The sequence below is a fragment of the Solanum tuberosum genome, unplaced genomic scaffold (genome assembly GCF_000226075.1).
Source record: "Solanum tuberosum cultivar DM 1-3 516 R44 unplaced genomic scaffold, SolTub_3.0 scf00058, whole genome shotgun sequence".
Taxonomy (NCBI): domain Eukaryota; kingdom Viridiplantae; phylum Streptophyta; class Magnoliopsida; order Solanales; family Solanaceae; genus Solanum; species Solanum tuberosum.
In genome coordinates this window covers 525,092-544,015 of record NW_006238982.1, presented here as the reverse complement: position 1 = coordinate 544,015, position 18,924 = coordinate 525,092, and the positions used below count along the sequence as shown (strand labels likewise).

Sequence of the window (18,924 nt, the reverse complement as noted above, 5' to 3'; positions counted from 1 at the left end):
CACCCCCCATCCCCGCCCCAAAAGTGTCCCCTCCAAACACAAACTAAAGGACTGAGTCCATAATCTGATTTCATACTTTGAACTGTTAAATGGCTTTTTATAATTTTTTGTGATTATGTCACATAACTTCAGAAGATCCCCTAGTAGTTATTGAATTGCTGAGCACCTGTGACTATGTATTGAGTCAGCAACATACCTGTACACAATATAAACCAGTAAAAAGCTTTTCTCAGCTGCCAAGGAGAACTCTCTTTGGGTCAAGCTGGCCACTGCAATAACTTGAAGGAACAGCAGAAAGTTCCTGTCTTCCTCTCCACTCTTCACCAGGTTTCAAAGTGATAGGCTTTTCCACTGCAGCAGCCTCAACACACAGCATGTGCTTGTATTCCTCATCTCCAAAATCAGCTATGGCCTTTGCCCTCTTGTCCCAAGGGTTCCACACAACTGAGAAGAAGAAATTACAGAAAGAAGCCACTCTCCATTACAAAATCCAAACAACTACCATGAACAGTTTATTACTGATAGATACTCCACCCATACATTCTACAAATATTGAGTTGCTACATGCCTGAACAATTTGTTCAAGAATTAAGATATACTGAAGAGTGGCATGGGAGGAAAAAAACCCTAGAAGATCAAGCTCTTATTTATATGAAGCACAAAATAGTGATTCTTTCACTAAGACTGACATGAAAATGAGCTCCTAGATAATCAAGTTTCCGAACCCAGTATAGCAGGACAAAAGAATTGACTTTTCTCTTATTGCAATCAGCAAACCAATTTACTCTTCAAATAAATCAAACTCATACACGCAGGAAAGCTACAAAGATTGTCAATTACCTGCATCCGGTAACCCATCCTTACGAATAACAAATGTCCGTTTCTTTTCATGATCCAGGATCGCAATTTTTGTGGGGGTACTGAGATATATTTTGTCCACCTAAAGAACATGGCACAGACATCACAAGAGATGAATCATAAGTGCTAAAGCAATGAAAGGAAATAGTTGAAGCACCAGCCGATAAGATTCTCACTTCAGACTCAAAAGTAATTGCATCGCCTTGCTCAGTGAATCTCTCCTTATTCTCAAGATAATCAAGTGTCTCAAGGCCCTCAACACGGACTTCACTGTAAAATGAGAAATGATATGATTAGTTCAAAAGATCAATTCCGGGACAACAAGTTTACAAAAATGTTTTTATTCTTGTTTAAGTCTGAGCATCCTATCAAAAGCTTAAGCTATTAGTGTTTTCCACACCCACCCACCCTTCATGTGTGGGCTTGATTCTATATATGAGTCAAGCACGTGAATATTCATTTAATAATGGGTGACGGTGAGACTCGAACTCAGAATCTCTACCTGTTCCGATATCATGCTAAGCAATGGACCATGTGCCCAACTCAACCCCAAAAGCTAACTCATGAGGTAAGGATTGCCCAAGACCATACAAGGAGAGCCACCTATCCCACTACACCCAATATGGGACTTTCTAACAATTATTTAACTAGCAGATCAATAAACTTGGAGCAGTACTGAGACTTCCTCTTCACTTTAATAAAACTCAATGTAGGTTCTCTAATTCTAAAAGTGCTTAAAAATAAAGAGGTAAAGATGAGGATGAAGAAACAAGGCTATGAATTTGTGTTCTTTATTCTTAAAGCTTAATGATTAAAAAGATGATGTGATATAGCAAGAGAGGCTAGATGACAGTTGAGAGAAAAGAAGAGCAAGAGGAGGTGAACACACTTCCTTTTTTGTCGCCGAGCATCAGAAAAATATCCTGAGAAATTTTTTTACATAAATCCCAACAAAGAGGCAACCAAGTTTAGGTCTTCCAAAAGTTTACTAAGACATAAAATTCTAGAAAGATTGCTAAAACATATCTTAAAATAATACTCCCTCTATCCCAATTTAAGTGGCACCCTTTGACTTGACATAAAGTTTAAGAAAAAAAAAAAAAGACTTTTGAAATTTGTGGTCTAACATAGTCATTGACCATTTGTATGGCTATAAATCATGTCATAGGATAAAAGAGAAATTTTAAAGTTAAATTGTTTCCAAGTTCAAAAAAAGTTAAATTGTTTCCAATTATGGAAAGGTGAGATTCTTTTAGGGACAGACTAAAAAGAAAAGTGTGCCACATAAATTGGGACAGAAGGAGTAATTAAGGAAGACTCCCTTTCACATCCTGAACCTCACATTGGGAATATTAGAAGAGCCTCAGAATAACTTTTGCTGTGCTTATCTAGGAGGACCAGACATCAACAATCAAGAATGACAAACCTGCAAAGTCTACCAGAAGCATCTAATAAATTGAAAAAAATTGTTTTCCTTCAAACATGTTATATTCCAAACTGCTTTTGTGTAAGCCGAATATTTGATACTTCAGTGGTTTGATATGAGTCAATAGACTCACCATAAGAGGACAGGAACTTAACTTGCTTCCTGAACTCAGATAGCAGTGTCAGTAAAAGCCATCGATTCATAGCTTAAGCAGATTGAGTGATACAAAAAAGGTTTGGTTGCTTCATGGATTATGTGAAGCTCTTCATAGAAGTGTGTTGATATGTAAAGTACAAAGTGATTCAACAAGAAACAACTGCTTCTTTGAGCCTCACTTTAAAAGGCGAAAGAGCAAATTTTACTCAAAACGAAGATCTAAAAAAAAACAAAAAAGAAGGGTGAAAATGAACATATTGTTATTGAGTAATACGACTCCTCTGCATGTATACTTCAATATTCTCATTGTCATCCTTGTCTTCATTCTCAAATTTGCAATGCCTCTTCTTCTGCTACTTCAGTTTATTTACTTCTTTCTTTGTTTTCTTCTTAAGCAATAAGCCTTTCATTTTATTTTATTTTTCTAATATGCAAATCCTTTTTGTCTATTTGGCTATGGCAATATCCAATAATAAATTTTATCAAGTGGGCCTTTTGATAATGGAATGGGGTTTCTGGGGTATCTATGGATCTGTGGGGCGGGGCTCAAAGGAGAATTATTTGGGAGGAGTAAGGTGTTGGTACAGGGAGATGGGATATACCTTGGGTGTTGGGGGGGTTAATACCATAAGATTCCCGAAGGAGAGGTTTGGGTGTAGGGTGATGTCCAAGGCCATGAAGGAGTATTCGGAGTTTATTAACATTTTTTTCTCTTATTGACTTGCCTTGCCTTAAACAAGCGCCAATTTCAATTGATCCAAATCGGAGGACTCATCTTCCAAATCGAGACTAGATAAATTTTTAGTGTCTACTTCTTGGGATGAGTTGGCACCCAATGTTATCCAGGTTCCTCTTCCACGACTGCTATCGAACCATTCACCCATCTTGTTGGATGGTAGCAGAGGAAGGACTAAGGAGAAATTGATCTCCTTTTAAATTCAAGAAAATGTGGTTGATTTCGGGGAGAGTAGCTAAATGGCGAAGTAGTTATGTGGTGGGGGGAGGCCTTCCTTTAGGCTTGCCAAGAAGTTGAACTTGCTTAAAAAAAACACAAGGGCGTGAAATAAAGAGATGTTTGGGAGGGTAGAGGTGAATATGAGGATGTTACAACAGAAACTCAAACTTCTTAGCAAGAAACTCAGTAAGTGATCAAGAGAAGTGATAGGCAACATCTTTGATCATGTCTATGAGTGGAAGAATAATAATAAATGATGAGTGGGCACAGTGCTGTCAATCCAATGTTATCAAAGATTTTTCTATATTAGGATCTGATCACAGGCCCCTCTACTCAAGTGTCATAACAACTCTCAGAATGGTATCAAATACTAAATTTTTGGATTTATGGGTTGATCAACCTTCCTTCGGACAAGTGGTGGAAGATATTTGGAATACTCATATTTCAGGTAATCCTATGTGGAGATAACAACTTAAACTCAAACTTCTTGGCAAGAATCTCAGTCAGTGGTGAAGAGAAGTGATAGGCAACGTCTTTGATCATGTCTATGGATGGGAGAATAATCATAAATAAATGATTAGTGGACTCAGTGCTATCAATCCAATGTTATTAAATATCTTTCTAGATCGGGATTTGAACATAGGCCCCTTTACTCAAGTGTCATAACAACTCTTGGAATGGTACCAAATACTTTAAATTTTTGGACTTATTGGTTGATCAACCTTCCTTCAGACAAGTAGTGGAAGATATTTGGAATACTCTCATTTCAAGTTATCCTATGTGGAGGTTATAACAGAAACTCAAACTTCTTAGCAAGAAACTCAGTCACTCGTCAAGAGAAGTGATAGGCAATGTCTATGAATGGGAGAATAAGATGATTGATTTAGAAGCATATGATGTCAGAAACATTAATAAGCAGAGCAGGGAAGATCTCAACAGGGGCCAAGCTAAATACATAAGATGGATGAGCATGCAAGAGAATATATTGAAGCAGAAATCTCAAGCCACTTGGTTTGAAGAGGGGGAGCATAATACTAAGTACTTCCATAGCTTGATTAGCGACATGAGAAGAAGACTTCAACTACAAAGGATCAAAAATCACACAAAAATGTGGGTTCAAGGTAATGACAAGATCGCCAAAGCTGATGTACACCATTTTGAACATCTATTTAATATTCCTCACCATTTTAATGATCATACCATCCTGGATTTTATCACCCCATGCATGTCATGCCTGACTTACAAGAGATTAAATCTGGTGTTTTCATTATGAGTGCATCTAGTGTTGTTAGCCCTAATAACTATCTCCTGACTGTCATGCCTGACTTACAAGAGACCAAATCTATTATTTTCGGTATGAGTGCATCTAGAGTTGCTGGCCATGATGGCTACACTGGAACTTTTTTCAATACGTGTTGGGACATCATCCAAAATGACATAAAGGACTTTATCCAAACTTACTTTCAAGGGAAAAGCCTTACCAAATTCTATTCCCATACTTGTTTGGTTCTTATACCCAAGATAGACTCTCCTAATAGCTTTTCTGACCTTCAACCTATCAGTCTAAGCAATTTCACCTCCAAGATCCTTTCTAACAGACCTTTGCTTGGTAAGCTGATTTCTCAGCATCAAAGTGGATTCCTAAAAGGAAGATTGATTACTGAGAATGTTCTCCTGACTCAAGAAATCCGTCAAGCCATCAAGAAATACAGCAAAGGTCGTAATATGATTATGAAGCTGGATATGGCTAAAGCTTGCAACAGGATGCCATGGGTATTTATTTATTTTTGAGAAAGGTAACATTACTTCTATATATCCACAGGTATACTACATCAAAGTGTAGTCACCCTCCAAAAAGTTTTACTTACATCATGCCTATGATCTTCTAGTTACAACCAGTCAATAATATTAAACACTTTCAGCATCTCCTATCACTACTTGCTTACACCAAAAATAATAAAGCCCTAGGCAATTAGTCTTTATCTTCTGGATATTGTTCTGTTTTCCTTCAAAACATCTTTGATTCCTTTCCTTCCAAATTGTCCACCAAATGCAAGCTGGGACAATCCTCCATCTCTTCTCATTTTTTCCTGCATTTCCATCCCTGTTCCAGCATTGTAGGACTTCATGAAAAAAATTTCATTTGGCTGATGAATTCGCTAAATATTATTATGAGTATTACTAATGTGTGGTATTCTATTTTGATAAATGGCAACAAAGTTGGTTTTTTCATCTCGACTCATCACTCAAGCTATCAAGCAAGGGGACCCTTTGTCCCCATCTTTGTTCATCATTGGCTCGGAAATACTAACAAGACTTCTCAAAAGCCGAATCTATGGCAACAATTTCTCTTCTTCTTTTTTTTTTTTTTTTTTTTTTTTTGATAACCGAGAAATCCGTCTGTGACCCGCCCTTTGGACCAATCATAGCCTTCTAAACTCGGTGGATAATGGGCCCGCCCCTCTACCCTTCTCCACTTAAATACCGGGCTTCGCTTTGCATGGTGTGGGGCTTGAACCTGCGACCTAAGCCACAAATCCTCCACCTTTTGCCACTTGAGCTAGGCCTTGGGGGCACAATTTCTCTTCTTTTAGAATGAACGTCAGTGGTCCTATCATGAATCATCTTGCTTATGCAGATGATATAGTGATTTCCAATGGTGGTAATAACACGTCTATATAACTGATTCACAAACAGATTAGGAGGTATGAGAAAACATCTGGTCAAGAGTATGGGTATAGTATTTGGTAAGGCTTTTTCCTTGAAAGAAAGTTTGGACAAGAGTATGAGAAAGCATAGTGATTTTCAGTGGTGACAATAAGTCAATTACAGGTCTATAAAAGCTTTTTCATCACTGCCTAACACAGCTCCTCATAAAATCAATAAAATGAGAAGAATGATGGGTTACAGGGACAAGAGCTTTCCTTTAACCTAACTTGGGATTTCCCATTTACAGTGGAAGAAAAAAGATTTGTTATTTTGACGGCATGTTGGCAAAAATTGTAAAAAAAAATTGAATGTTGGCAAAGCAGGACGTTCTCTTATGGAGGAAGAATGGTTCTTATCAAGCGCGGACTAGAGAGTAGATTCTATGCCCTTATATACACTCTCGGCTATGAATCCTCCTAAAGGGACTTGTAAAAGCTTTTATAGATGAAATTTTTATAGACCTGTTATTGCCACCAAATAAAGACTTGTAAAAGAGCTCACCCGTGAAAAAAAATCCTACTTCTGTTGATTCTAATGCTTGGAAAAGTTTGATGAAAATCAAGAAAAAAGTTGAGCCTCACATTCTCGGGAAGATTCAAGCTAACAATTCTAACTTTTGGTGGGACAACTGGACAGGTAAAGGGGCATTAGCTAATCTAGTTCAAGGCTCACGAAAGTTTACTAAAACTCTTGTTAGTCACTTCTTCACCAATGACTCTTGGCAATTTAACAAGCTTAGTAATGTCGTTCCTGATAATATTATCCAACTGATTAGCACCATTTCAATAGAGCTAAAATAAAATCATAAGCTAAATCGAAATTTAAAATACCCTTTCTTCCTTCATTCCTAGAGTACCATATCCCCATGTACCCGGTCACCGTAATTATATTCACACACATGTTCATTCAAATTTCTACCAATAAAGAATTTTTCGTAATTATCAAATTGTGCACTTCGTCCGGAAGAACCATGCTTTTAGCTTCTTTCTTCTCCATTAGAGACAAATTCTTTTTTGGCACTGTCCACTTTTAGAAAAACTACATGATGATACAAACCAGAAGCATGTGCATTTTAAGAGATGATTTAAAGAACCTCTTAACGGAATAAATTAGTGATAAAATGTGCTAATTTCCAACAAATAAGGGAGCTCCTTTAAGTATGAATGTATTGTTAGTAAAGCATTGGTGGATCCAATGACTTTACGGCCATGGACGGTCATACATGCACCTACACACCAAATTTTAGCTTCTAGTTCAGCTCAACTCAGCTATCATGCTATTATAGAAGTTGGACTACAGATTATGTTCACTAGGAAAAAGAAACAAAATAACACCACAAAGAGCAGAAGATTTGGTCTTTATTAATTCCAACCTCATCTTTGTCGATGAGAACTTGCTCCATGTAGAGTGGAGATTGTAAGACATGGGATACTATTTGAGACAAGATTGACTCACTCGATGAAGTGGGTATCCTTGAGATTGCCAACCTCTACTTGGTGAGCCATCTGGTTGTATAATGTACTAATAGTGTTTAATGTATTACTAGTGTTTATGAAATGTGATACTATGAGAAAAAGTAAAGCAGGTACTTAGATCAAGTCCAGCTTGTGTTTGCTGGGTGATATGGAAAGTTGGACCATAGGCATTGAGGGTAAAGCTACACCTGTAAATATTCTGAAGTATAGATGCTTAACTCATTAGCTTGTTACAACAGTAATATGTTTTGAACGTGGGGGTTACCCTATTTTTTAAGTCCTGCATTAACTTGGTGCTTCGCTCTATACATAAATAAAACTCTTATTTACTTCAAAAGGTACAATATTTATATTAAACCTAAATCAACCAAAATTTGTGCAAGTTATAATAATAGTAATAATAAGCAAAAGACATGTACACAAGACACTCACTCATATTTTTGTCCCCTTTGTCAATCCTATAAGTGAAGGTGAAAGAGAAAAAAACACCTCATATTAGAAAGTCTAATCCTTTCATATTTTCACTAGTGAAAATATTTAGTAATTCACAACTGAATCTTTTCATTACCAAGCACGATTTTTCTTGGAAATACAAAGGAAATATTATTTATCATCACAATATATCAATCATTTTAACTGCAATTAAGTTTGTGAACTTCCTAGAATTCAGAGGAAACAAGAAGAAAATGATAAAACCACAGGGTAACCATACCTGATGTCTGAAACAGAGAAGTAGGTGTGATACGCAAATGTAAATGCGAAAGGCTTTCCATCAGTGCTGGTGTTTCTAATACGAGACGTCAACATCAAATCTCCAGCAGGACTCAAAGCTACCCGCAGCCGAAACTCAAAACTAAAAATGATTATTGATCCATGTAAGAAGAAAGTAACAATAAAACCTAATAAAAGATTAATATGTATATTAACAGTATTCATCCATGCCTGTGAGGCCAAATTTTCAAGTCCTCCTCAGACGGTTTCAGTATCAAGTCAACAAAAGCCCTAGAAGAAGTAGATGCTGGAAATGGAGGTGGATCTTTGTCAATGCTCCAAAACCTGTTTCGGGCAAATCCATGCGACTCAAGAGGGCCACGATTTGCGAACTGCAAAGAAAACAGCCTATGTTTTACCAAAATGAGCAACCACTAGAAAAACCATGAAGATGCTTCAAAATCAAATACCTGTGGGAAACATATAGGAATACCCCCACGAATTGCTTTTGGAGGCTTAAAGATGGCCTGCAAAGGTGTAGTGGATTAGAAAGTAATACGATTATGAATTTATATCCTCATGTTCATCCAATTATACCATGAAAAAAGCTCATATCCAACAAAAAATATATGACGATTTACCAAGTGAAGTTTGTCGCAGTAAATGGTTCTATAGCCAGCATTAAAGAATCAAGAAAAGAAAGTTCAAATCTCAATAACAAGGATTTAAATATTCTTTTACCCCACTTTGGTTAAACAAACAGAAAACTTCAAGATCAAAACAAAACAAAAAGGGGGGGAGGGGGGGGGGACTTGTACTAGAATGAGTACAAAGGATATGCCACCCAACAAAGGGTGTTATACAAATGAAACAAAGAAGGCAATCAAACTATACACAACTACCATCTCATTCAAAAAGCAAGAAGATTGAATTCAACAAGAACTCTAAGAAAGTCCACCATTATCCGACTAGTATCAACAATAGCAAATCTATTGAAGACAGGTGCAATAAATATAGGTGCAGATATAGAAGTCAGATTTGTCATCAGCTAAATATCCAAGGATAATAGGAGTACATGTGCTAAGACAGGACTAAGAACTGTATAGTGTGTATAGAAGTAATTAACTGAAAATTCAATGGACTTAAAGCAAGTATAAACGAGTCATAGTATTCCATAAGGGTATCTCATACTGTCATACAGTAGAAGCGTATTCTGATACTTCGTTTGAATATATATACAACACACATGAGGATAACAACTCCCCTCCCCAGGAAAACAGTGGTCCACCACCTTTACTTGTCTTGTTGTGATAGAGACATAGAATACCACCTTTTCATTCCCAAAGTAGCAATAACTTTACTTAGGTAGGTAATTGGTGCTGGATTGACATGGTTTCAGCAAGAGGCTTTGGAGGATCAGTGTAACATAGCAAAAAATAGGTAAGGAAATTTTCCAAGACATAGGCTACTGTTTATGTTCCCTAATCTGCAAAACGTACATGCCCTATTGAAATCCCTTGTCCCATTCAGGGGGGAAGTACTTGTATAAACAAAATACAGTTGCTCACTTTTTTTTTTGAGATAAGGGTAACTAATACAGTTGCTCACATTTGCACTAAGGTTGTAGAAGCAAGGTCTCCAGATTTGAAAACCCTAGTAAACTAGTCATTTATCTTTTCAGCATGTTCAACCAACACAAGAACTAAATGTTAAACACTCAACGAACCATGTGCTATTGATACCATATAACAAATAAAAAGATAGTTTGGTCAGCAAAGGGAGGAAACTCTTTAAGCTCACAACCGGAAGAGGATGAAAAAATTTCCATGTAACAATACAATCCAGGAATTTTTAAAATAACTTTTCCCTTCACCAACCAAAACATTGCCATAGGAATTGATCCATAAGTATTTTAAAAGTAGGGATCAGAATACACTGGAAACTAACAGAAAATTCATTTTTCTAACTAGCTCGGATAGAATTCCACCAAGAAGATAACAATGAAAAGTACCTTGCTACTAACAAAGAGCAATTCCTCTCTGAGATCATTCTTCCAAGACGTCACCTGACCGCCATAGAGATACACCTACAAAGGAGGACACTTAAGAAGGGATATTGATAACTAAACTAAATGCCAAAAACATAAAAATAATATAATGACATGTTGAAGACAAAAAAGAGCTTCATAGAAACTTCAAATTTTGCATCTTGTAAACAGGAAAATAATACTGACACTCCACCCAAAAAAAGAAACATAATGCTTGACATTTTCTTTTTTTTTTAAACCTTATAATGCTTGACATTCTCCCAAAAAGAAAACCTGATTCTGTTGACCGAGTCAGTAGTAAGAACTAAGAAATGAAGGGAAAATCAGGCAAATTATGGCAACAGCATCACCAGCTTAATTTATATACACAACTTCCCTGACTACTCTTCACAGACTAATGTGAGTCGGCTACTTTATTTTTTTTTGGATAAGGAAAAATTTTAAGTCAATGACAGCTACATATGTAAAAGCATGCACAAGGAGCAAGGTCGATGATCAATGAAATCTTCAAATGCAGGAACTTATCATGGGGTACAGATCTGTTTCATCACACTCTCGCTCTCCTAGAGATTTGAGAGGTTTAATCCCTTTCACTTTCTATTTTGAAAGTACATCCAACAATGCTCAACACCAATCATCAAGAATAAAATACTCAAATACAATAGTCAACTATTTGAAAATATCAGCCACTCCAGGTGGCTGAAAAGGGAGTTATTAAGTATAATATTATGGGTTTCTAGTGATGCATCCACTTTCAGAAACTAAAACAATGCAAAATAAACCACATTAGCATTTCAAACAATGGCAATCACCATGCTACATGGATTCAGATCCCTGTACCTACTTGCCCCATACCTAACCCTACACATAAAAGCAAAACTTCACATAAATCTAACGATTCAAGAAATCAATCAAACATGTAACTCGAAATCATAATTTTTTCAAAATGACCCAGAAACCCAAATACACGGAAAAAGTAAAGATCTCTAACAAAATGGGTAAAGATCTCAATGACATTAAGAATAACGAAAATGCTTGGTGGTACCTCGGCAGAACTGCCGCGAACCTCCCGGAGAATCACTTTTTCAAGGCCATTAACGCCCTTTGTCAACTCCACTAATGGTTTCTCACTAGTAGAAGACGTCATCATACACCCTAAATTTCACCAATTCACAATCTTCTCGATCAATACAATATACCCTTTTCTCTTTCTTTTTTTCCCCAATTCACCTTTATTTATTCATATTCATATCATATTAATTAATTAATTATATTAAAATAAACTTTTTCACTTTCTTCTACCGTCTCTTGTTTTGTTAGTTTGACTTGACACCAAAATTTAAATTTGTGGTTTAAAATAAATAAAAGATTATCTGTAACTATAAATCATTAAATCCTATTTTAAAATTAAGTTATTTAATATAGAAATGTGTTTTTTTTTTAAACCGCCTAAAAAGAAAAGCGAACAATATAAAAGGAATATATATAATATAATATACTATAAAATACCAAATTATTTTCTTCTTCTTTCCGTTTAAGAAACCCCACATCACCAAAACTTCATTAGAATGATTTTTACCAATTTACTATATTTGGTACACCCACTAGATTATTATGATTTTGAAATTATAATTTATGGATTAATATATCTCATTTATTTGATGAGACAAAATAATATTAAGTTAAATAAAAATATTTTAGTATTAAGTTTGAAATAAAGTTTATAATGTTGTATTAATTTATTTTGAGATAAATTTATATCGTCTATTAAATATGATATAAATTTTATGACATGTTTAATTTTGAGATATTTTACCTTATCTCGTATACAAACTGATTTTTATGAATTTAATTTATGAGATATAAATGTGATTATTTTTATATCAAGTTGTCAATCTAAACTTTACAAGTAATTTTTTTTTTAAATATGTAATTTTAAAAAATATAAAAATAATATATATCATATACTATTAGTAGAAAAAATAGTATGATGATACAAACAAATTTACTTAAATACCATACTTTAATAATTATCATATCATTTCAAATTTTAATGGGATGTACAAGTTTTAAAATATTTAATAAACTTTAAAATATTTAAATTTCTTAATTATCCTCTTTTTTTTAAATAACACCTTAATAAAATAGTACCAAACATTTTGGAATATTCGAGTGTCGTAGTAAAAAAGTTAATATATAAATTGAGACAAAATGATATTAATAATCAAAATGTATGGGCCATTTCTATCATATATGATATTCCAAAGTTAATAACTAGGCATTATAAGATACGAAACAAATTTTCATTTTTGAATGTATTTACTGGTCTAACAAAAAAAACTCATAAGTAGTATCTTTTAGACTTTCGCTAACTGCGGCAAATTCAATGATCAGCTAAAATTACAAATTTAATCAATGAATATAATAATACTGGATAGATAATTTCAGAATACGTTCTAGTCCAAATTCTAGCATATTTCTGATTGACACATTAATTATCAATGAAGAGTAGTGTTCCTATCGTTGTGCAAGGTATGTATTATTTTGCTTAGCGTTATGCAAAATCAAATTGAAATTGATAAGTTGAATCGAGTTTTTAAATTAGTTTATCAGTAATGAATTGTTGATTTAATGATTTGGTTATGATTTAGATTTTTTTTAATTAGGTTATTAGTTCCATTTTTTATTTGTTTAATTTCTACTACTAGAAAAATGTTAATTACCTAGAGATTTTACCTATAATTTTTTTCCGCAAATATTACCTATAGATTTTTATGCGAAAACATAAAAAATCTACATACTGACAATTTCTACATGCGGATTGAACTTTTCCAGAAAATTCTGCATGTAAACTCACCATGATTATGCGCAAAAATTTATCTCCAAATTTCTTGAAAAAAATGATCGCAGATAATATTTTTGCATGTAAAATTTCTAGGCATATACAAGAAGAAAATCGAAATAAATCTTTGAGTAATTAAAGGAAATCCACATGAAAACATACTTATGGATATTCCTGCGAATTATTTCATGGGAATTTATATAGATGTGCAAATTTTCCTGGTAATTTGATACATACGAATTTACTTGAGGATTATTTGGGGGAGATTTAAGAGCTTGTTTGACAGTGTTAAAAAGTGTTTACTAGAAACATTTTTTTTAATGTAGATAAGGGTGGTGGAGAATGTGACATGTTATTGTTGCAATACAGTTGTTCTAGAGACTTTTCATAGTCTATTTTGTGATTATCCTTATTCAAAAATGGTAGGGAATTACTTGGTTGCTGCAGTTGAGGTTCAAGATCCTTTTAATCAGTTGAGGATTAACTAAGTGGTGGCAAGTTGATTGTGCTTCAAAATTGAAGACTATTTTTAATATCTTACCTGCCATGGTGATTTGACACATATGAAAAAGAATGAATGGTGTATATCATGGAGGGAGGATGTCTGTTTATTGTTTATTATCAGAGATTAACAGAAACAATTATTTGTTTACTGTTACTAAGTATCCATGGCTAAATAATGTTCCTATAAATTGGCCTTTTATTGTTCAATATTTGGAGGAGTATACACCGATCCTAATCACTAAAGTTGTTACTTGGAATGCCTCAAACAAGGATAATTTCAAATGTAATTTTAATGGGGCATGTAAAGGCAACCCTGGCCTATGCCTAGTGCTTTTGCGTGAGGAACGACAATGGAGAGTTAATATATGCTGAGACAAGAACAACAGGGGAAGGGTCAGTACTTGAGGCGAGGCTAAAGTAATAGAAATCAGAATGGGGCTTGAATTCTATGTAACTCAGAAGTTACTGACAATTACTTTGGAAACAAATTCATTAGCTCTTAAGAACATAATTAATAGAGTGTGGGAAGTCCCTTGGACCATATCAATGAAGGTGAAAAAAATCAATTGGCTAAAAGATAAGGTTCCCAATCTGGTGGAGGTAACTCACATATTAAGAGAAGGGAACAAAGTCTCAGATTTTTTTTCTAACATAGTTTTTTTCTTTTGCAGGTACAAATCATACTAAATACGCAAATATTGAACATGTACCAAATGAAGGAAGAAGAATCTTGCAAATGGAAAAACTACAAATTCCAAATTTACACATAAGAAAATACCAAAACAAGTTTTGTATGACTAGAGCAACAAACAATCAATGAAGTCTTTACACAAGACTGGCATGATAAGAGGTTGTAAAGAAAATTAATCAATGGAGGAATAACAACATACCAGGTCATGTAGCAGATTAACTCCACTGATTGTAACACCCGTATCCGAAAACAGACCAAATAAACAGATTTCCAGAAATTGCAGGTGCAACCGACGGTTGCCACCCACGGACCGTCGGATAACCCACGGTCCATCCTGGTGGTCCGTGGATGGTCACCTGCAGCCCTCCCCAGAACCCATCCTATGAAGTCAATCGACGGATCGTGGATCAGTCCACAAATCGTTGATTACTCTGTAGGTCGAGACGCTCAGGACTCCCCAGAACCCATCATCTGAAGTCAATCAATGGACTGACAGGACGGATCGTGGATCAGTCCATAGGTCGAGACCCTCAAGACCCCCCAGAACCCATCATCTGAAGTCGATCGACGGACTGACAGAACGGATCGTGGATTAGTTCACAGATCATCGATCAGTCCGTAGGTCGAGACTAAGGCTGGGCACCGGACTGGGTTGTACTGGTACCGATCCGGCATCGTTTCGGTACCATTCCGATACGGTAGTCTTCGAGACGGAATGGGACACCGTGAACCGGTACTCGGAATGAAACGGTATCACCATTTGATACCGATGTATCGATACCGATTTGTCCCGGTTTATTCCGATTCCGATTAATTTTTTTCATTAATTAATTTATATTTTGTAATTTATATATAGGCATATTTTCAAAAGAAAAAATAAAAAAAATTGGATTGGATTGATATTTTTTTAATTTATGTCATTGTTTTATCCTTATTTTTATTTAATTTTTTAAAATTACAAACTTAAGTTATTTAAATTACAAGTTATAAGTATAACTTATAACATATTAATAAGTAATAACTTATAAACTTCAAAATTTCAAATCTTGAAAACTTAAGCTCAAAAACTTTAAAACAATTTTTTTTTATTTCACTTAAACTTGCAAATTTAATAAGTAAAAATTAAAAAAAATATCTTTAAAATAAACTTAAGTAAAATTACATTACTAATTCAAAACTTAAATTTCAAAACAATTAATTTAAACTTAGAAAAATAAATAAACATTCATATTTTCGTAATTCAAAAAATCAAAATAACTAAAAATATATATTATTTTTTGAAATAGCTATATGTGTCGTCCCGTTTATCCCATCTCGTTCCATTTCGATCTGTTCTGGTTCCATCCAGATATATAGTGGGACGGGACGAAACCTAGTATCTATCCCGGTAATTTCGGTCCGATTCTTCCTGGTATCGGTCAACAAACCGATCAACCCATCTCGTTCTGGTCCGGTGGTTTCGGTCCAGTCTGGTGCCCAGCCTTAGTCGAGACCCTCAGGACCCCCAGAACCCATCCTTTGAGGACAATCGACAGACTGACAGGACGGATCATGGATCAGTCCACGGACCGTCAATCAGTCCGTAGGTGGCTTAAGTAGATTTTAAGTCAGGGGTCGTTTGGTCTTTTCCTCATGCGTTGGACCCCTAAACTACGTCATTTAACCCCTAAACAACGTAGTTTTGGTCAGTTTTAGCCTAGTAACTTAATTTGAACTTACCCTAGCCAACTCATTCTCCAAAAATTCATCAAGTTGAATGAAAAGAAGGAGAAAGAGTCGACCAAGCCCTAGTTCAAGAACGCAACGAGTTTTATTCAGTTCCAGCCCTGAAATCGAAAGATTTCTCCGTGAATTTCATCACCAAGTATGTGGAATTTCACTAATAGGTTCCTTCCATCCATTAGGTCCCTAGATTTCAATCAGAATCTTGATTCCCTTAATATTATCTAGACTTAGGGCTTCTTGAATGTTAGAAATTGTTGGGTTTTAGTTGTTAGAATGATCTAAATTAGATTATCGTGTTATTACTTAGTTTCTTGTATGATATTCAGAACCCTAGTTATGTAGTTCTTTTAGTTCATGAATTACACATGATAGGTCAATGATTTCAAGATATACATGCTTCAGTTTAGGAATGCCACATTATCAGTCATAATTGTTGCATTCTCAGAGTTTGTATGTCAGTATTTTGAGTTATCCAGTATTACAGAAATTCAGTCATAAATTGTTAAATACATTCTAATTGGGAGTATCTTAATACCGAGTAGACTAGGGTTCAACGTACCCAAATAGTCCCAGAACTACGTGCCCCCGTAGGTTTATAAGTCCCCTCTGTGGGTATTACACACTACAAGAAAATATAGAATTAGCAACAACTTTTTCTCAACAATCATAATTTTGTTGCTAAATATAAGAAAATGGCAACAACGTAATTTAATTGTTGCCATATACTAAAACTTTTAACGTGAAGTTCTTGAAGAAATGAAAACTTCTTGAAAGAAGCTTCGACCAATGTATCTTCCACATCTCTAATCCATACCTCTTGAAAAGGGTATGAATTGGAAACCTAATTAGTTTTTTTTATTGCCAAATATTATAATCTTGTTGCCATATTATATAAGTAAAATAATAAATTTAAAATATAATTAAATTTGCAACAAAACATTTGTACTGTTACTAAAAGTTTTTTCATTGTTGGAGAAATATTTCACTTTCTCAACAACGTGTCTTTAATTGTCGCCTTAAATTAATTAATCTTTCTCAACTGTTAGTGAAAATAAAGCGGTAATATTTCCCTCTTTGTACTTTTCCCCAAAATTTCACATTTAACTCTCACCTTCTTCAATTCGTTCAGACCTTAAAATCACTACTTTTTACTTCTCTTTCAATGCTTTGATTAAGACTTGATATGGTAAGATTCTTTTCCTCTAATTTTAGTTTGTATTTTTTATTTTTTTATTTCTTTGAATGTTCTGAATCAGGGCATAGAAATTGAGTTGTGGCGGAGTGAATGTAGAGTCAATTCGGTTGAGGCGATGTCGACACGCAAATTTGATGTCGGCACTCATTCATGTTAATTGTTCAGTATTTGCTATATCACCTCCAAAATGTAAAATTCCACCCATTTCATGTTTGTGATTGTAAGAGATGGATTCTTCAAATAGATTGCAAATCATTTTTTCATTGTGTTCTTGAATTATAACTTTACAAACTTGGAAAAAATTACATTTGTTGTGGTTGTTGTAGAGAAGAAAGAATTCAATTTCTTTGTCTTAGAGATCTAGAGATGTGTTAAAGATAGGTATTACAAGGAGGAAACTAAAATATTTTTCTTTTTTAAAGTTAGCTTGCTCTATCAATATTGGGTGATATGCATTGTTACTTATTTGCTTTCTATTAAAATTTTGGTGCCTCCTCCCCTTCTCCCCTCTGAATATTTAGATATATAAACTACAAAACACATTCTGCTAAAATTGTTGCCAACATTTATCCAATTAATTAGTTAAGGTGAATTCTTATTGTGATTTTTTCTTTTCATAGTTGTACATGAGAAAGCAAAATGAGTCAATGAATGAGAATCATGTGGAAAGGATTAAAAAGGATTGGAGAAAAGTAATGTGTTTGGAAGCTCTTTCTTTGACTATGTTAGCAATATTGTACTTCAAGCAATGTGTGTTTAATTTCCTTAAAAGTGGTGTATCTCACAATAGGATGCTTACCAATATATCATGCATTATTGCAAACTTTCTACTTGATGATAGGTATAGAAAAACAAGTATTCCGAAACACTCTCCATGAAATGGCTACATTGGATTCACGAAAATATTCATATGAGAAATTGTCAGTGAGTTGACCTCAACTAATAAGGTAAACACTTTATCATGTAAAAATATCTCTTCATTATGAACTAACAATTATTATGTTTCTACTACTTATAAGTGTGGTTAGATTTATTTTCTCTTCCGCAAGTCAATTACTCTGTCGTTGGAGAAAAACATTGACTTAATTGTTATTTGTGAATTCCCACAAGAAATCAAATATTCAATTACAAAAATTATCAGCTTGAGTATCAATTTAAAAAGGTTTTTTTTTTTAAGAATATGATTATAGGTTACGACATCGACTACTTTAGAGGGTTCTGCAGAAACGACAGAGTGTAGCAATGTATGTTCTTAGTCTTGTGTTAAAGTTTCCTCAACGTAAGAAAGATGCATGGAGATATTAGGATTTGGATTATTGAATAAAGAAGTAATTTATTTTTCTATGACTTTTGGGGTGGGGAGATTGATATTTTTGGATACTTGACTTAGGATTTGAATATGAATGGTGAGTTTTTTTGCTCTATAGTTATTCTTCAAATTCAAATGGACCACTTCTAATTGCTCTTGTAGCTTTTTCTTGTTTTTAAAATAAAAATTAGAGCATCTCTCATCATTTAGTAACGTATAACATCAATAACACCACATAAACTGTATTGTGCAATAAGAAAATTTTACTACGTTTTCTTTCAAATTTCTTTGAAGTTTGAACTTTGAAGGAACCAAAAAAGA

The 18,924-nt window shown here is 34.4% G+C and overlaps 1 protein-coding gene across 1 annotated transcript in view; it reads right to left on the bottom strand.

The window, feature by feature from the left end:
* Positions 1-11,562, bottom strand: part of LOC102580708 (putative glucose-6-phosphate 1-epimerase) — a 13,393-nt gene extending 1,831 nt beyond the window's left edge. Inside the window, exons 1-8 of the mRNA XM_006344471.1 lie at positions 11,383-11,562; positions 10,302-10,376; positions 8,761-8,817; positions 8,522-8,682; positions 8,292-8,432; positions 1,035-1,128; positions 841-940; positions 197-444 (exon numbers count right to left, since the gene is read on the bottom strand). Of these exons, the coding sequence (XP_006344533.1) occupies positions 230-444; positions 841-940; positions 1,035-1,128; positions 8,292-8,432; positions 8,522-8,682; positions 8,761-8,817; positions 10,302-10,376; positions 11,383-11,487 (948 nt within the window). The 5' untranslated portion in view covers positions 11,488-11,562 and the 3' untranslated portion in view covers positions 197-229. The remainder of the gene's footprint in view (positions 1-196; positions 445-840; positions 941-1,034; positions 1,129-8,291; positions 8,433-8,521; positions 8,683-8,760; positions 8,818-10,301; positions 10,377-11,382) is intronic.
* Between the last annotated feature and the right edge of the window lie 7,362 nt (positions 11,563-18,924).